Here is a 17,470-nt window from a genome sequence, read left to right on the forward strand (position 1 = left end):
CCATGAGAAGGAAGAGCTGAACAGCCGATCAGATTGAGCGAGTGCGTCACGTAGTTTACGTCAATTTCCGCATCATTTTCATCGGAAGTAGATCGAGTCCAGTGGATCAGATGATAGGCCTAAAGTATGGTAAGACATTATTTATTTAAATGATTAATATAATGTATAGGACAATCAATTACACGTAGCTGTAATAATACGCGCACACGGATGTCTTTATTAGGAGGAAAGTATGTTAGTGATTTGATCTCACCCTAGAACTTTCGATTTACTTTAATGACTGTATTGTCCAGATGTTTTTAAAAACATGCTTTTCTGTCTTTCAGTGGGGTAAAAAATTGGTTTCTGTAAACACTATTCCGTTTTATCATGGACAGTCTGTTGTTAATGTAGATGTTGATTTAATGTGCATTTGTTACATAGGCTATTTATATTTGAAACATATTTAAATATTAATTGTGTCAATATTACCAAGTCGAGTGTTGCATTTCACGATATTTTGTTATAGTCTGATGGCAATGATTAATAATTGTATAATAAACCCTTGTGCGACCTTCGGGACATTTTTGTCTTTTTCATTTAAATTTTTTTGATCATGTTGTCTGTGTTAATGCCAACGGCATACATTTTGCCAAAGGTGTGTATTTTTAGAGAATTTTGATATTTCAATTCCTTCATCTATAATACACTGTGTACACAAAATAGTTACACTCAGGACCTTAAGGACAAAAATGTCCCCATTGAAACACATTAAAACGGCAATATTTGATCCCAGTGCCATTAAAGCATAAAATCATGAATTCTATGATATTATGCTTTCATTCTGGAGCCCTGGCTTCAACATTTACATTTATATTTTACACCAGATGGCGCCATTTTTCAATGTTTAGCCTATGGAGCAAATACATGCTTTTTCCCTATTTTTTGTTTGATGTATTGTAGAGCACTGCAGGCCAATTGAATAAATGATGCAGCTAAAATTGTGTGGGTGTGTTTTGTATGTGTGTATTGAGAAGTGTGTGTGTGTGTGTGTGTGAGTGTGTGTGTTTTTTTTTTATCTGACACTACACAAAAAATAATAATACATCAAAATCAATGTTGTTGCTAATCACTGACATATCCCAGACTGTGTTAATCCCCCCCCAACAAATTCCCCTTTAGCATTTAGGATATGGAAAATAATTATTTTTTTTTGTTTTGTTTTTTCCATAAAAAAACAACATGTGCATTATATAAACAAACTGGCATTTAAAGGGTTAAAAGCCTGAAAATGAATGAATATTTGATACTTATGATCAGGTCTGATTTTGGTTAAAAAAAATTAACTACTTGAAAGTGGAAAGTAAAATTAATATATAATATTATTATGGCAGTTTTTTGACAGATATTTTTGTCCTCTTAGGACCTCTGAGTAACTTTTTAATTGACGCAGAAGGGTTAAATAGCGAAATTGTGATTGTAAACCACCATACTGGATCTACAGGAGCACTACTGGAGTTACAGTTGATTCTGGGTTTTCATTTCTGGGAATACAGGTGTAGTAATCCTAAAGATACATTAGATTTGAGTAATATGATGTTTTCATGCATTGCAAAGGGTTATTGTTTATTGATGTAAAATACAGGTGGTCCCACATTGAGATTTACCCCAGAATTGTTTGGAAGATAACATTTCTTTCTTTTATGTATCAGAGAGCTAAAGCACAGCCATGTGTAATACAGTGTTTATTTAAACTGAGAATTTTAGTATGCTCTGTGTTGAAAGGAATAGTTCACCCAAAAAAGAAACTCTCTCATCATAAAATACAAGTGAATGGGGAAACGTTGAAGCTCCAAAAAGAATATAAATGCAGAATAAAGGTAACCCATACAACCCAAGTGGTTTAATCCATGTGTTCTGAAGCGATCCAATCGGTTTTGGGTGAAAACAGACCAAAATGTAACTGAATTTTCACTATACATTTTTATATTAGTAGTCTCTAGGCACTATCATGATTTCAAGCTCGATTACAATTCCTAGAACTTTGCCAAGGAGAATGCAAATGGCAAGATTTATAGTAAAAATGGAGTTACAGTTTGGTCTGTTCTCACCCAAAACCTCTTCAGAAGACATGGATTAAACCACTGGAGGTTTATGGATTGAGTGGGTGAGTAAATGATGACATATTTTTCATTTTTGGGTTAACTATTCCTCCAATACTGCTCTAAAAAGATACTCTTTTCCCTCTCACACACCTCCACACTTAAACACTAAACTGTTATGTAATCCTTAGGAAAGTGTTGGGATGGATTTTCGCCAGCACTTCATTAATAAAGTGCTAAGAAAGAAGAAGAAACCACTCATGGCATCAGTAATACTGCAAGGGCTCGAGATACATTTTTACCTGCCAGACACACATCAGATCACTCACCTCAGTGGCACTTTCACAGCAGAGGTACTATGTGTTGAAGCTGCCAAGAAATTGGGTACGTTTGTTGGCAATAACACAATATACTGTAAATGTTGGAGATGACATGATTGTCACAGCGCTGGAAAAGAAGGCAAACTCAATTTTTCATTATCATTACAATCATTACAGGTATATCTCCTCTGTGTAGCAGTTTGTTCGCCCTCTATGATGAATTTAGCAAGATCTGGTATCCGCCCAATTACTCCTTTAATATTGATGAGACGACGAGACTGAAGCTGTATTATCGCATGAGGTATTTCAACACTTATTCTGTGCTTTTACGGATAGCTTTGTGTTTCAGACATACAGTGCATCCGGAAAGTATTCACAGCGCTTCACTTTTTCCACATTTTGTTATGTTACAGCCTTATTCCAAAAATGGATTAAATTCATTATTTTCCTCAAAATTCTACAAACAATACCCCATAATGACAACGTGAAAGAAGTTTGTTTGAAATCTTTGCAGACATATTAAAAAAAATAAAATCACATGTACATAAGTATTCACAGCCTTTGCTCAATACTTTGTTGAAGCACCTTTGGCACCAATTACAGCCTCAAGTCTTTTTGAGTATGATGCTACAAGCTTGGCACACCTATTTTTGGGCAGTTTCTCCCATTCTTCTTTGCAGGACCTCTCAAGCTCCATCAGGTTGGATGGGGAGTGTTGGTGTACAGCCATTTTCAGATCTCTCCAGAGATGTTAAAGTCTGGGCCACTAAAGGACATTCACAGAGTTGTCCCGTAGTCACTCCTTTGTTATCTTGGCTGTGTGCTTAGGGTCGTTGTCCTGTTGGAAGATGAACCTTTGCCCCAGTCTGAGGTCCAGAGTGCTCTGGAGCAGGTTTTCATCAAGGATGTCTCTGTACATTGCTGGCTTCATCTTTCCCTCGATCCTGACTAGTCTCCCATTCCTGCCGCTGAAAAACATCCCCACAGCATGATGCTGCCACCACCATGCTTCACTGTAGGGATGGTATTGGCCAGGTGATGAGCGGTGCCTGGTTTCCTCCAGACATGACGCTTGCCATTCAGGCCAAAGAGTTCAATCTTTGTTTCTCATGGTCTGAGAGTCCTTCAGGTGCCTTTTGGCAAACTCCAGGCGGGCTGTCATGTGCCTATTACTGAAGAGTGGCTTCCGTCTGACCACTCTACCATATAGGCCTGATTGGTGGAGTGCTGCAGAGATGGTTGTTCTTCTGGAAGGTTCTGCTCTCTCCACAGAGAAATGCTGGAGCTCTGTCAGAGTGACCATCGGGTTCTTGGTCACCTCCCTGACTAAGGCCCTTCTCCCCCGATCGCTCAGTTTGGCCAGGCGGCCAGCTCGAGGAAGAGTCCTGGTGGTTCCAAACTTCTTCCATTTACGGATGGTGGAGGCCACTGTGCTCATTGGGACCTTCAATGCTGCAGACATTTTTCTGTACCTTCCCCAGACCTGTGCCTCAATACAATCCTGTTTCGGAGGTCTACAGACAATTCCTTGGACTTCATGGCTTGGTTTGTGCTCTGACATGCACTGTTAACTGTGGGACCTTTTATAGACAGGTGTGTGCCTTTCCAAATCATGTCCAATCAACTGAATTTACCACAGGTGGACTCCAATCAAGTTGTAGAAACATCTCAAGGATGATCAGTGGAAACAGGATGCACATGAGCTCAATTTTGAGTGTCATGGCAAAGGCTGTGAATACTTATGTACATGTGATTTTTTTTCGTTTTTTATTTTTAATAAATTTGCAAAGATTTCAAACAAACTTCTTTCATGTTGTCATTATGGGGTATTGTTTGTAGAATTTTGAGGAAAATAATGAATTTAATCCATTTTGGAATAAGGCTGTAACATAACAAAATGTGGAAAAAATGAAGCGCTGTGAATACTTTCCGGATGCACTGTAATGCAGATAATGACACCATGTTTCATTTATTGAGCGACTTTGAGAGGAAATTGTAGGGAGTTTTTGTTTTTGCATGTTTTGCTGTGCTTGAATCAAATGCACATGCCTTTTGTCTTAACTGATGTTTAAAATGAATGATGTTTAAAAAAACATGATTATAATAAAATTAATTCATACTAAAATACTACCCTAATGTCAACATTAAATCAAAATTGACCATATTTACTGTTTTAATGCACACCCCTGGTCTTATTGTGCACAATTCCCAATCAGTGCCCTTTATTTAATAGAAAAATGGATAACACTTTACAATAAGGTTCAATTTGTTAACATTAGTTAACATTAGTTAACATGAACTAACAATGAATAATACTTCTACAGCATTTATTAATCTTAGTTAATGTTAATTTTAACATATAGTAATACATTTTTAATTTATATTTGTTAACCTTAGTTAATGCACCATGAACAAACATGAACTAACAATTAACAAATGTATTTTTATTAAATTGCATTAACAGATTTATATATTGTTGATTGTTTGTTCATGATATCTAATACATTAACTAATGTTAACTAATGGAACCTTTTTGTAAAGTGTTACCGAAAAATGTTTATCTTCGTAATATATCAAATAATAACTTGCTCCACTTCTGAAAGGATTTTGCTTTTTGGCTGATCCCTCACAAATCCCTCTTATGTTCTTAACCCCTCCCGTCCAACCACCTGTCTTCACAATCCAATTAAATCCCAATGGATAAAATCAAGTGCTACCCTACATTTTTTTTCTCATTCATTCATTCATTTATTATTTTTTATTTTTTTAGTTTTACTCAGAAATATTACATTCCGCAGTAGAATGGGTTGTGACATCATTTCTTGTTAACTAACATATTGCTCAATAGCTAAAATTCCCCCAGAGAAATGTAAAGTATTTCTTTGTAAACAATTAATTTACATAAGGCATTTTATTTTTTTATTTTTTTTGTAAAGTGGTGTGATATGTGTGCATATATTTTAAAAGGAGATTAGAGAACTGTACCAGGAGCATTTGAATATTAATATTTTAATGATATTTTTGGGGCAGGTTCTATTTCACAAACTGGCATGGGAACAGTAAGACGTCTCCTCCAGTGTGGAGACATACTCTCAAAAATACAGAACCTACAGGCACGGCTATACTGGATGTAGCGTCACTAGCGTACCTCTACGCACAGGTACAGTGCCACAGTCCACATTAAAGGAATATTCCTTGTTCAGTACAAGTTAAGCTCAATCAACAGCATTTGTGACATTATATTGATTAAAAAATATATATATATTGACTCGTCCCTTATAGCCAATTTTACAACTTCGTTGCCATGACTATATAATGTCAACAAACCCTTAAACGACTGTAAAAATGACTATTTAAACAACTTTACAGCTCAAATAATCCACAAGTTTTAACAGAAGAATTAATGTAAGTGCTTTTATAAAATTATAAGCTTCACATTTCTGTCTTTAAATTTGCCCCATTCACTAGGCCCGGTTACAGATCAAAATCACTAACGGTGCGTCTGAAAATAATCGGGGTGCTCTGTATAAAGTGGAGATGCATCGTAATTACACATTTTTTAAAGAGCACCTATTATGGTTTTTAAAGGTGCCTAATTTTGTTTTAAAAGGTCACATACAATAGATTTACATGCATCCAAGGTCAAAAAACACTTTAATTTGCTCATAATTTTAGCTGCAGCATTACCTTTTTTTCCAGTGTCAAAAACGACTCGTTCAATGATCCGTTCTAAAGGATTCATTCTAAACTCCTCCTTTCAGAGAGCCTACTCTGCTCTGATTGGTCAAATGTCCCAGTCTGTTGTGATTGGTCTACCGCTTAGTGTAGTGTTTGAGGGCGGATCAAAGCTGTTCGCGAGCAGCCAATGAAGACCAGAGGCGGGTTTTTTGTTACCAAGTAGGTTAGTACAGGAAGTAAGTCTGGAATTACTAACGACTCGTTTCAGGTGTTCAGAATCAGTTCTTTCCCTATCTGTCACTCACTCGACGTTGGTGTCGATGTAGTGACACTAGGGGTCACTCTTGGGAGCCCGAGACACCTCTGGTCTTTGATAAAAGGCCAGTGAAAATTGGCGAGTGGTATTTGCATGCCACTCCCCCGAACATACGGGTATAAAAGGAGCTGGTATGCAACCACTCATTCAGATTTTCTCTTCGGAGCCGAACGGTCATGCTCGCTGAGCTGAATACTACTGTTCATTCACCTGCTGGATCTGACGGCGCATTTCAGCGGCTTCTCCCTCCTCTGCACTGGTGCACTGCAGAGAACGCCCCTGGGCGCTTCGGCAGAAAAACTAGAGAGTATATTTTCTGAAAGAGCATTTTTCCCCTCTAAAAGAGTATATATTTCTCTAAAAAGAGCGCACACACGGAACGTCTTTTTAAAGACGCGTCTTTTTAAAGATGCTTTTCCGATTGTGTGTTATTCCTGGTTGTGCTCGTTATCTCTCGCCTTCTAAGGGTCACGATCACTGTCTTTCGTGTCTGGGCACTGCTCACGCGGAGACAGCGTTCGTGGATGGTCACGTTCTCATTGCGTGAATATGTCCATGGCAACGTTGTGGTCGCGGCTCGCCTTCGTAAGAAAGCGAGCCACCCCAGAGGCTCCCGCCTCGGTCCTTTTACCCACGGGTTTGAGGCCAGCGCGGCTAGCACTGGGGGCGATTTGGGGACCCCTATGGGACCGCCTCCGCCGGGTATCCCCCCGCGGACCTCCCATTCCCCAGCACGCTCGTCTGCCCCGATCGGGCTTCCGGGTGAGTCCGCCGGCTCGTCTCACGGCGAGTTCGACCTCTTATTCGGAGCCCGCGAAAGTGATGAGCTCTCGAGCGCAGCATCGGAGAGCGGGCTTGTCCAGTCGGAAGCCTCAGCTGGGCTCCTCCCTTCGGGGTTGATCGCCCAGTCACAGGCTGACGCGGAGATGACGACATGCTTTCCCGGACAGCCGCAAGCGTCGGTTAGAGTGGATTTCACCGCTCTTCCCTGAACCCTCGCGGCTCTGTGATTGGTTCCTGGGCTCGCGGCGCCGCTCAAAGCCACGCCCCGCCCCGTTCCTTTCTTCCCGGAAGTGCATGAAGAGCTGACAAGGTCGCGGGAGGCACCTTTTACTGCCCGGTCCCGATCTTTTCAGCTTCCCCGCTCTCACTACCCTCGATGGTGGGGCGGCCAAGGGTTATTCGGCAATCCCCCGGTGGATAAAGGCGCTCGCGGTGCACCTATGCCCGCAGAACGCCGCCACCTAGCGTGGGTGCCCAAAGCCCCCGTCCAAGGCCTGTAGGTTTACGTCGTCTCTGACGGTCAAAGCCTACGGCGCTGCTGGACAAGCCACTTCCGCCCTGCATGCCATGGCTCTCCTGCAAGTCCGCCAAGGCGCTAAAGGAACTGCACGAGGGTAGTTCCGCCCCGGGATTGATGCAGGAACTGCGTTCGGCGACCGACCTCGCTCTCCGAGCGACGGAGGTCACGGCGCGGTCTCTCGGGCGGACGATGGCCACACTAGTGGTCCAGGAGCGCCACCTTTGGCTCAACCTGGTCGAGATGGGTGAGGCCGACAGGACACGATTCCTTGCTGCCCCCATTTCCCAGGTGGGCCTATTCAGCGACACCGTCGAGGACTTTGCCCAGCAGTTCTCGATGGTAGAGCAGTAGATGGATGCTAGCCGGCTTATCCTGCCCCGGCGTGGCTCAAGATCCCGCACCCCATCTACTCATCGCCGAGGGCGTCCCCCTGCGGTGACTGCACCGGCTCCGCCGCAGCCCGCCCCTCCGGCCCGGCCCCGGCGTGGAGCCCACCGCAGGAAGCCGACGCCACCCGTCTCACAGCCGGCACCGAAGAACCCACGGAGGTCTTCGAAGCGCCCCTGAGACAGGCGACCCAGGGACAACGGAACCCGCTGCTCTGGAGCTGGTAAGTAGATCTTCATCTTTTTGTTACCTTTTGCATTTAATTGCGCTGCATGCCTAAGTGGCTGCAGTACTCAAGAGCTCTGCAAGAGTGGGTTCCTTGTTCCCTGGGTCACATATCCGGTGTGTACGGCTGGCATCACGACCACCGTCCACCACTCCATTTGGCAGGTTGGCGCTCCAGCGGCGGTCTCCCGCCCTGAGTGCCCAGCTGTGGCACAAATCTGCCCCCGATGTGACAGTCTCCACGGGTCATGAGGACAGGCCTCTTCCTCCCCCGTCCCAGGCTGTTCCGGGGGTGGTCACAAGGAGCCAGGTAAGTGCTTCGATGTCCTCGGACTCAGCACGGCCACGATGTGGTGTGGCACCTCGAGCTCCACCCCGCTGCGAGGCCCCACCCGCCGGTACATCCGATGACGTTGTCCCTTTGGTCCCCCTTGCGCGGAACTTGGACGCATGGCTTGCGCTTTCCAGTCCGTCACGAGGGCTGGTCCGGACCGTCCGACTCGGCTGCGCGATTCACTTCGCCGGGCATCCGCCCAGGTCCAGCGGTGTCCACTTCACCTTGGTGAAAGTCGGAAACGCTGCTACCTTGCGTGGAGATCGCTACCCTCCTACGGAAGGACGCGATAGAACCTGTCCCTCCAGCCGAGATGAAGAAGGGGTTTTACAGCCCCTACTTCATTGTACCGAAAAGAGGCGGTGGGTTGCGGCCAATCTTGGACCTGTGAGTACTGAACCGGGCCTTACACAGACTCCTGTTCAAGATGCTGACGCAAAGACGCATTCTAGCGAGCGTCCGGCATCAAGATTGGTTCGTGGCGGTAGACCCGAAGGATGCGTACTTTCACGTCTCGATCCTTCCTCGACACAGACCCTTCCTGCGGTTCGCGTTCGAGGGTCAGGCGTATCAGTACAAAGTCCTCTCTTTCGGCCTGTCCCTGTCTCCTTGCGTCTTCACGAAGATCGCAGAGGCTGCCCTTGCCCCGTTAAGGGAGGTGGGCATTCGCATTTTCAACTATCTCGACGACTGGCTAATCTTAGCTCACTCTCGATGAGAGTGATTCTAAAAGAGATTCTAAAGCTCTGCGTGCGATCCAAATAGATGCGTAAAGCGCGCACCGGACACAGCAACGCCAGGGCTGGGTCTGCTCCTCCTGGGGCAGCGCTTGCAGGTTCACCACCTGGTCCCTAAAAGCAGTGGAACCTTGGGCACATAGCCCGGTCGGGGGTCTCAGGATCACGTGAGAATAGCCCGGACCGAACTCCAGGCACGTTTCGCTGACAGAGAACGCTTGCAGTTCACCTACCCTCTTGATGGAAGTGAGCGCAGTCAGGAGGGCAGTCTTCAAGGAGAGTGCCTTAAGCCCGGCTGACTGCAAAGCACAAAGGGGGCTCTCTGTAGACCCTGAAAAACTACAGAGGTCCGATGAGGGAACAAGGCGCGGCCTGGAGGGATTCAGCCTCCTGGCACCTCTTAGGAACCTGATGATCAGATCATGCTTCCCTAAGGACTTACCGTCGACTGCGTCATGGTGTGCTGCTATGGCAGCAACGTACACCTTCAAGGTGGAAGGGGACAGCCTCCCTTCCAACCTCTCTTGGAAAACACCAATCTGACTGCGCACCTCTGGGGGTCTTCCTGATGGGAAGAACACCACTTAGCGAACAGACGCCGCTTAAAAGGCATACAGGCGCCTCGTAGAGGGAGCCCTAGCCTGAGTGAACGTGTCTACCACCGCAGGTGGGAGACAGCTTAGGTCTTCCGCGTCCCGTCCAGGGGCCAGACATGGAGATTCCAGAGGTCTGGGCGCGGGTGCCGGATGGTGCCCCTTCCCTGAGAAAGAAGGGCCTTCCTCAGGGGAATTTGCCCGGGGGGAGCTGTCACGAGGAGCGTGAGGTCCGAGCACCACATCTTGGCGGGCCAGTAGGGTGCTTACCAGGACGACCTTCTCCTCGTCCTCCCGGACCTTGCACAGGGTCTGTGCGAGCAGGCTCACTGGGGGAAAACGCATATTTGCGAATGCCAGGGGACCAGCTGTGTGCCAGCGCGTCTATGCTGAGGAAGGCCTCGGTGAGGGCATACCAGAGCGGGCAGTGGGAGGATTCTTGGGAGGCGAACAGGTGCACCTGTGCCTGACCGAATCGACTCCAAATCAGCTGGACCACCTGAAGGTGGAGTCTCCACTCTCCCTTGAGGGTAACCTGTTGTTACGGCACGTCCGCCGAAGTGTTGAGGTTGCCCGGGATGTGAGTGGCTTGCAGCGACTTGGTGCTGCTAACTCCGTTGGAGGAGACGGCGGGCGAGTTATGACATACAGCGGGAGCGCAGACCGCCTTGGCAGTTGACATATGCTACCGCTGCCGTGCTGTCTGTCCGAACTAGCACGTGCTTGCCTTGGATCAACGGCCGGAACCTCCACAGGGCGAGCAGAATTGCCAGTAACTCGAGGCAGTTGATGTGCCAACGCAGCCGCGGACCCGTCTAGAGGCCGGCGGCTGCGTGCCCGTTGCCAACAGCGCCCCAGCCCGTTTTGGAGGCGTCTGTCGTGACCACGACGCGCCTGGAGACCAGTTCTAGCGGAACACCTGCTCGTGGAAACGAGAGGTCGGTCCAAGGGCTGAAAAGACGGTGAAAGACCGACGTAATGGCCCGCGGTGTGTCCCGTGGCGCCATGCCCGTCTCGGGACTCGAGTCTGGAGCCAGTGCTGAAGCGGCCTCATATGCATCAACCCGAGCGGGGTGGCCACCGCCGAGGATGCCATATGCCCCAGGAGCCTCTGAAAAAGTTTCAGTGGAACCGCTGTTTTCTGTTTGAACGCCTTCAAACAGGCCAGCACCGACTAGGCGCACTCGTTCGTAAGGTGCGCTGTCAAGGAGACTGAGTCCAACTCCAAACCGAGAAAAGAGATGCTCTGAACCGGGAGGAGCTTGCTCTTTTCCCAGCTGACCCGAAGCCCTAGTCGGCTGAGGTGTGAGAGCACTAGGTCCCTGTGTGCGCATAACCCGTCTCGCACAGCGGAAAGGAAGCGCTGTCTCCAAGCAGAGGATCGCCCACTGGCTCATTGACGCCATAACTATGGCATGTCTCGCCCAAAACATGCCGCCCCCGGTAGGGCTATGAGCCCATTCTACCCGTGGTGTAGCGGCTTCTTGGGCCCTGGCCAGAGGTGCCTCTCTAACAGACATTTGCAGAGCAGCGGGCTGGGCAACACCCAACACCTTTGCAAGGTTCTACAACCTCCGGGTGGAACCGGTTTCGTCCCAGGTAGTGGCACGCAACACAAGCGGATAAGCCCGGGATAGCCGGCCGGGTGTATCGCTTGCACATAGCGCCTTCCACCTCCTTTTGAGCTGAAGACGTGTGCTGTTAATTCCCAGTAGTGTTCACAAAAGTTGTTCCCTGGTTGACTTCCTCCGAGCCCTGTGGCAGTCGAGTTTTCGGAGAGACTCGCTGCCGGCCCAGTACACGCGCTAACTAAGAGCCCGGTTCTGGGGTAGGTGCTCCGCATGTGGCGGTTCCCTGTAAGGCTAACCCCATGCGATCTATATCTTCCGCTAGTTCGTTTCCCTACCGGCAAACTGCGTCTTCCTTGGGCAGAGCCCCTCAGTCTCCATGTTGTAGTAACTCCTCCCCCATTGGGCAGGATCTACCTTGAAGGCTCTCCACATGGTTGGAAAGACCATGTGATGTATTCTTCCACTTAAATATCCCCCCTCTCTTGGGGCGAGGTGTGGTCTCCGCGGTGTCCTCCCCTTGGGAGGGACACCCCCGACTAGACCTGGCGGCCCAGTCAGATAATCCCCCTTCTTTTTTAGGGAGTGGAAAAAGAGAAGGGGAAAGAGGCCACGACTGGGTTAAGCCTGTCTCTATCTCTGGGTAGTCGACTTGTCCCCAAAAAGGGCCGTTCGACACTCATAACTGTGTTGGGGGAGGTTACGTGTCGACCTGGTGCGCTGGCTATGAGGCACACAGCAAGTCTGCCCACCACACACCGCCAGTTCACATAACACAGTTCAGCCTTGTGGCGTTTTGTATAGGGACCCCTAGTGTCACTACATCGACACCAACGTCGAGTGAGTGACAGATAGGGAATGTCATGGTTACTGGTGTAACCTCCGTTCCCTGATGGAGGGAACGAGACGTTGGTCCCTCCTGCCACAACGCTGAACTACCCGCTGAAATGGCCGGACCTTATATCGGCTCCTCAGCGTAAAACCTGAATGAGTGATTGCATACCAGCTCCTTTTATACCCGTATGTTCGGGGGAGTGGCATGCAAATACCACTCGCTAATTTTCATTGGCCTTTTATCAAAGACCAGAGGTGTCTCGGGCTCCCAAGAGTGACCTCTAGTGTCACTACATCGACATCAACGTCTCGTTCCCTCCATCAGGGAACGGAGGTTACACCAGTAACCATGACGTTCTTTTGGGAGTCAATAACTCCATTTGTCGTGCACTTTGATTTTTGAAACTTTGCAGACTTTTTTACATTCACAAACAGCTATATAACACACTGCATGAAAGGTAATATTTGAAAAACCACAATAGGTGCTCTTTAAATATATTAAATCATGTTTAAATGCTAATAAAACAACGTAAATAATTTTTTTATGTACAAAACATTTATTGCTTCATTTTTTTCACATGATCTGTTGCTGAAAATGACAGCAAAATGCTGCGCATGCAGATTAGCACATACTGATTTGCACAATCATACACGTTTATAAGTTTTGATGCAGTAATTGTGTGTTCACAGACTGCAGGAATTTTTGTGTGTTTGATGAGATTCAAGGAAATCTGCTTGCCAATTTACAGTATTAGTGCATATTCAATTGAGCAGAGTTGTGCAATTGTTTTGGTAGAACATGAAATAGAGAACATAAAAATGTCTGCATAGTTTTATCTTTTAATCCCAGAAGTAGTAGTGCACTCATCTCTCAATGAATGATGCACAATTTTCTGAAGTGTATTCTGATGGGACCATTCTGCGATTGCATGAAGTTTTGCTGCTACATTTCTATCACGTGTTAGTAAAACGGAATTAAGACTGAGTATAATTATTAATTGTTTATTTTACCATACTTCAATGCAGTGATAATTTAGTATTCAATTTAACACTCTACATCAGGGGTCTGGTTTTATAGTAAAATAAAATATTCGGAAATGATAGATTCTAAAGGCTTATTTTAATGTTGGCCACAAAGTGGACACATTTGTTTTATTCTCAGAACATTATCAACCTGTTTACACGCTCATGGGTCATGATGTGAGTCTCGTCAATGGTTTGTTTGGCACCCCATTCAGCACACAACTGAATAAAAAAGGCTGCATGACACTGATAAATGATTACTGCCAGAGTAACATTCACATACAGATGTGTGGGACTTCAGCATTTTACAAATAACACAAAGAACAAACATTTTCCTCTCTCACTTGGATTTGCTCGCGTGTCCCCTCCGTGTGCGAATGATGCGAAGATCTATTGGGATTTACTAAATTTCATCACTGAAAAGATTTGTTCACAGACCTGGCACTAAACAGCAGACGCAGCCTCACGAATGTACACGGAGTGGCTGCATCACACTTTTCTTTGAGCAGAATATTGCACTATTGAGCACTTTTTTCCAAAGAGGAGAGGGAGAGCGCGCGCACTCGCATGCATGGTTGCCAGATTGCATAAATTAAGTAAGACATAAGGCGAAATATTTCCTATTTATGCAAGTATAAATCTCTGATTGGGGTGTTGCATCTATTATCTGGCAACCCTGAGCATATTAAAAGCTTACGCGATAGGTCCCAAAGCCAGATAAATGAAAGATCTAATAAAAAACGTTCATGATAAATCAACCCGCGGGCAGTAGTTTGCCCTGGTCTGCAATTGAGGGTGCTCTAAGGTTCGTTTGAGGGTGCTTAGCACCCTCAAGCACCCGGTGTCACCCAGATTTTTAATTTTTTTTTTTTTTAAAGAAGAGAAGGGATGAGTCTAAATGAATTTTTCTGGTAATCATCATTATGCCACAAATGCTGTCAATTGAGATTGACTAGTATTGAACCTGGAATATTCCTTTAAACCTGTTTGCAAATGACACCTAAAAAGCTACTTTCAGATCATGATGTAAAAAATCTCTAAATTAATGACATTTAGGACAGTGATTCTTTGTCATAAAAAAAGTACCAAGTAAATACCAAATGAATTGAAAAGGATTTTTTTCTTTAATTACTTAGGAAAATGCACACAGTAGACTTTTTATAAATTACATTTATGCATTATACATTTTATACATAATAGAGGGGAAGTGAAAAGGTCTTAGAAAATGTACAAAATAGTGGAATTTCAACACTCTAAAAATAAAAAGAGACAAAAAAAATGTTAATATATTCATTATAAATAGAATGATCATCCTTAATGTCAGACGAAGTAGTTTATTCTAATTTTTACATGTTTTCCACAGAGTCAGCATGACTTTCAGAGCGGTCTGGCCCCGCTGCGCAATGCTCAAGATGAGAGTGACATGCAGCAGAAAGAGAATGAGTGTTTGGGAATGGCTGTGATGGCCATCTCCCATCATGCAGTTGAAAAACATCTTTCCATTTGTGATCTAGGCAATACATATGAGTAAGAGCATCTTAAAAATACATTTTCATTCAATTTAATGAAATCAGTTCATTTATAAGACTTTAATCCGTCTAACCATTGACATCTTACACATTTATACAGTATATTCTAAATATACATGTGGATAAAGTAATGCATTTATTTACAGATTGACGTAAACTATGGGGTCATATAGTAATGAAGTGACCTTTTTTTATTGATCCCACTTTATATTAGGAGTCTTCAACTATGTACTTACATTTAAATATTGAATATTAGATACAGTCTACTTTATGTGTACATGCATGTTGTTCTGTAAAACTTGCAAAATTTCCATTAGCTCCTACTGAAGTTAGGGTACAGAGGGGTAGGTTTAACAGTGTAACAGCAGATGTAATTACATGCAGGCACTTCAAAAGTACATTGTAACAACACATATATACACAATAAGTATGTTGTATCAAATGCTTATTTTTTTATTTATTTTAGAAGTTAAAATAGAAACGTAATATAAAGTAAATGCCTTTGATTTATGGCTCTGGTGACACTTAACATTAGTTGTCATGGTACAGTATAATCACATGTATGTACTACTTCAGCAGTTTATAGTTTATGTGTAACTTTTTTAAAAGCTTGTAGTTTCATCACTGTTTATTGTTATTGCTATTCTAAGCATAACTTAATTTAGCCATGTTTAGGACATATTCCTGGATCAATATCATTTGTTTGTCTTGGAACAACATTATAAAGCAATCATAACCCTAAACCTAACCATAATCAACCTTGAAAATCAGAGGAAAGGCTAAGTTGGAATTTTGTTAATACCCCAAACCCCATCTCCATGCCTAAACCTAACCCTAAAATCTGATTGGTTGTTTAATCAAGGATATTGATTTAGGAACTTTTCCTACTTGGTTAAATAACATTAAGCCTTATGCTCATTAATTATACTAATATGTACAGTGGCAAGAAAAATTATGTGAACCCTTTGGAATTAGCTGGTTTCCTGCATTAAATGGTCTTAAAATGTGATCTCATCTTCATCAAAGTCACAAGTATAGACACACATAATGTGCTTAAGCTAACAACACACAAACAATTATAATCTTTCATGTCTTTGCTGAACACGTCCCGTTAAACATTCACAGTGCTGTGGAAAAAGTAAGTGAACCCTTGGACTTAAAAACTTGTCAATCCTCTGGCTGCAAAGCAGACCCAAATCATGATGCTCCCTCCACCGTACTTCACCGCTGGGATGATGTTTTCATGTTGATATGTGTTGCCCTTTTTATACCATACTTAGTGCTGCATGTTCTTCCCAAACAGTTCAACCTTAGTTTCATCATTCCACAAAACATTTTCCCAGTAGTGTTGTGGAGTGTCAAGGTGGTCTTTGGCAAACTTTAGACACGCAGAAATGTTTTTGTTGGAAAGCAGCGGCTTCCTTCATGGTGTCCTGCCATGGACAACATGCCTGTTTAATGTTTTCCGTATAGTAGACTCATGAACAGAGAAGTTAACCAGTTCCAATGATTCCTTCAAGGGAGAGTAGCCACAGTACTAAATCATCTCCATTTATAGACAGTTTGTCTAACTGTAGACAGATAAATATCTAAGCTCTTCGAGATACATTTGTAACCCATTCCAGCTTTATGCAAAGCAACAATTGTTGACTATAGGTCTTCTGAGATCTCTTTTTTGCGGGTCCAAGTCAGCAAATGCATCTTGTGACTAGCAAACTCAAAATGTTTAAGTGCTTTTTATTAGTCAAAGAAGCTCTAACCCACACCTCAAATCTTGTTTCATTAATTGGATGCCAGGTTTGCCAAACACTGACTCTAATTAACTTTTATTAACATCATTAGCGTAAGGGTTCACACACTTTTTCCAACCTACACTGTGAATGTTTGAATGATGTATTCAATATGTACAAAAACAATACAATAATTTGTGTGTTATTAGTTAAAAAAGATTGTGTTTGTTCATTATTGTAACTTAAATGAATATCGAACCAGATTTTAAGACAAATTTATACATAAATGCAGTTAATTCCAAAGGGTTCACATACATTTTCTTGTCACCGTAGATTGAGTACAATGGCTAATGTAATTTCAAAGTGTTACCTTGCTTCTTTCTGTAACTTTCAATATTACTCCTCACCTCGTTAGATACAAAAATTACATCCCAAAGGTCCTGTACCAGTCCATACGCCAGAGGAACATTCTCACACGTCTACGCATCTCCAATGTTTTTAAAGTGTTCCTTGAGGAGTTTAACAAGAACACGGTGCAAGGCAGTAACATCAGTACTCATGACCTGAAGGTCAAATATGTAACTAGTCTAGAGACTCTGACTCAGCACTTTGGCCAGGAGGTGTTTGAGCCCTCCTCCCTCATCATACATGAGAATGAGGAAATGCTTACAGACTCAAGCCGTGGTGATGGTGTTCACCTTGAGATCCTGGTGTCTGGAACCTCTGGCATTCACTGGCGAAAAGTCTCCACCGAGGTAAGAAAGCTTCTGCTCAACTGGTTTTGCTTCAGGACTCACAGTACCAAAATGTAC

At 44.2% G+C, this 17,470-nt stretch overlaps 1 protein-coding gene across 2 annotated transcripts in view; it reads left to right on the forward strand.

Moving 5' to 3' along the window:
- LOC127442466 (tyrosine-protein kinase JAK1-like) overlaps positions 1-17,470 on the forward strand; it is a 49,908-nt gene continuing 32,438 nt past the window's right edge. The window contains exons 1-7 of one of the 2 annotated variants that reach the window (XM_051700518.1): positions 60-129; positions 1,403-1,535; positions 2,273-2,465; positions 2,579-2,702; positions 5,432-5,561; positions 14,763-14,926; positions 17,074-17,413. In XM_051700518.1, coding sequence (XP_051556478.1) covers positions 2,285-2,465; positions 2,579-2,702; positions 5,432-5,561; positions 14,763-14,926; positions 17,074-17,413 — 939 coding nt within the window. In that variant the 5' untranslated portion in view covers positions 60-129; positions 1,403-1,535; positions 2,273-2,284. Of the gene's footprint in view, positions 130-1,402; positions 1,536-2,272; positions 2,466-2,578; positions 2,703-5,431; positions 5,562-14,762; positions 14,927-17,073; positions 17,414-17,470 lie in introns of both variants that reach the window. The other variant, XM_051700517.1, reaches the window with a different exon arrangement.

Source organism: Myxocyprinus asiaticus, chromosome 6 (assembly GCF_019703515.2).
Source record: "Myxocyprinus asiaticus isolate MX2 ecotype Aquarium Trade chromosome 6, UBuf_Myxa_2, whole genome shotgun sequence".
Lineage (NCBI taxonomy): Eukaryota > Metazoa > Chordata > Actinopteri > Cypriniformes > Catostomidae > Myxocyprinus > Myxocyprinus asiaticus.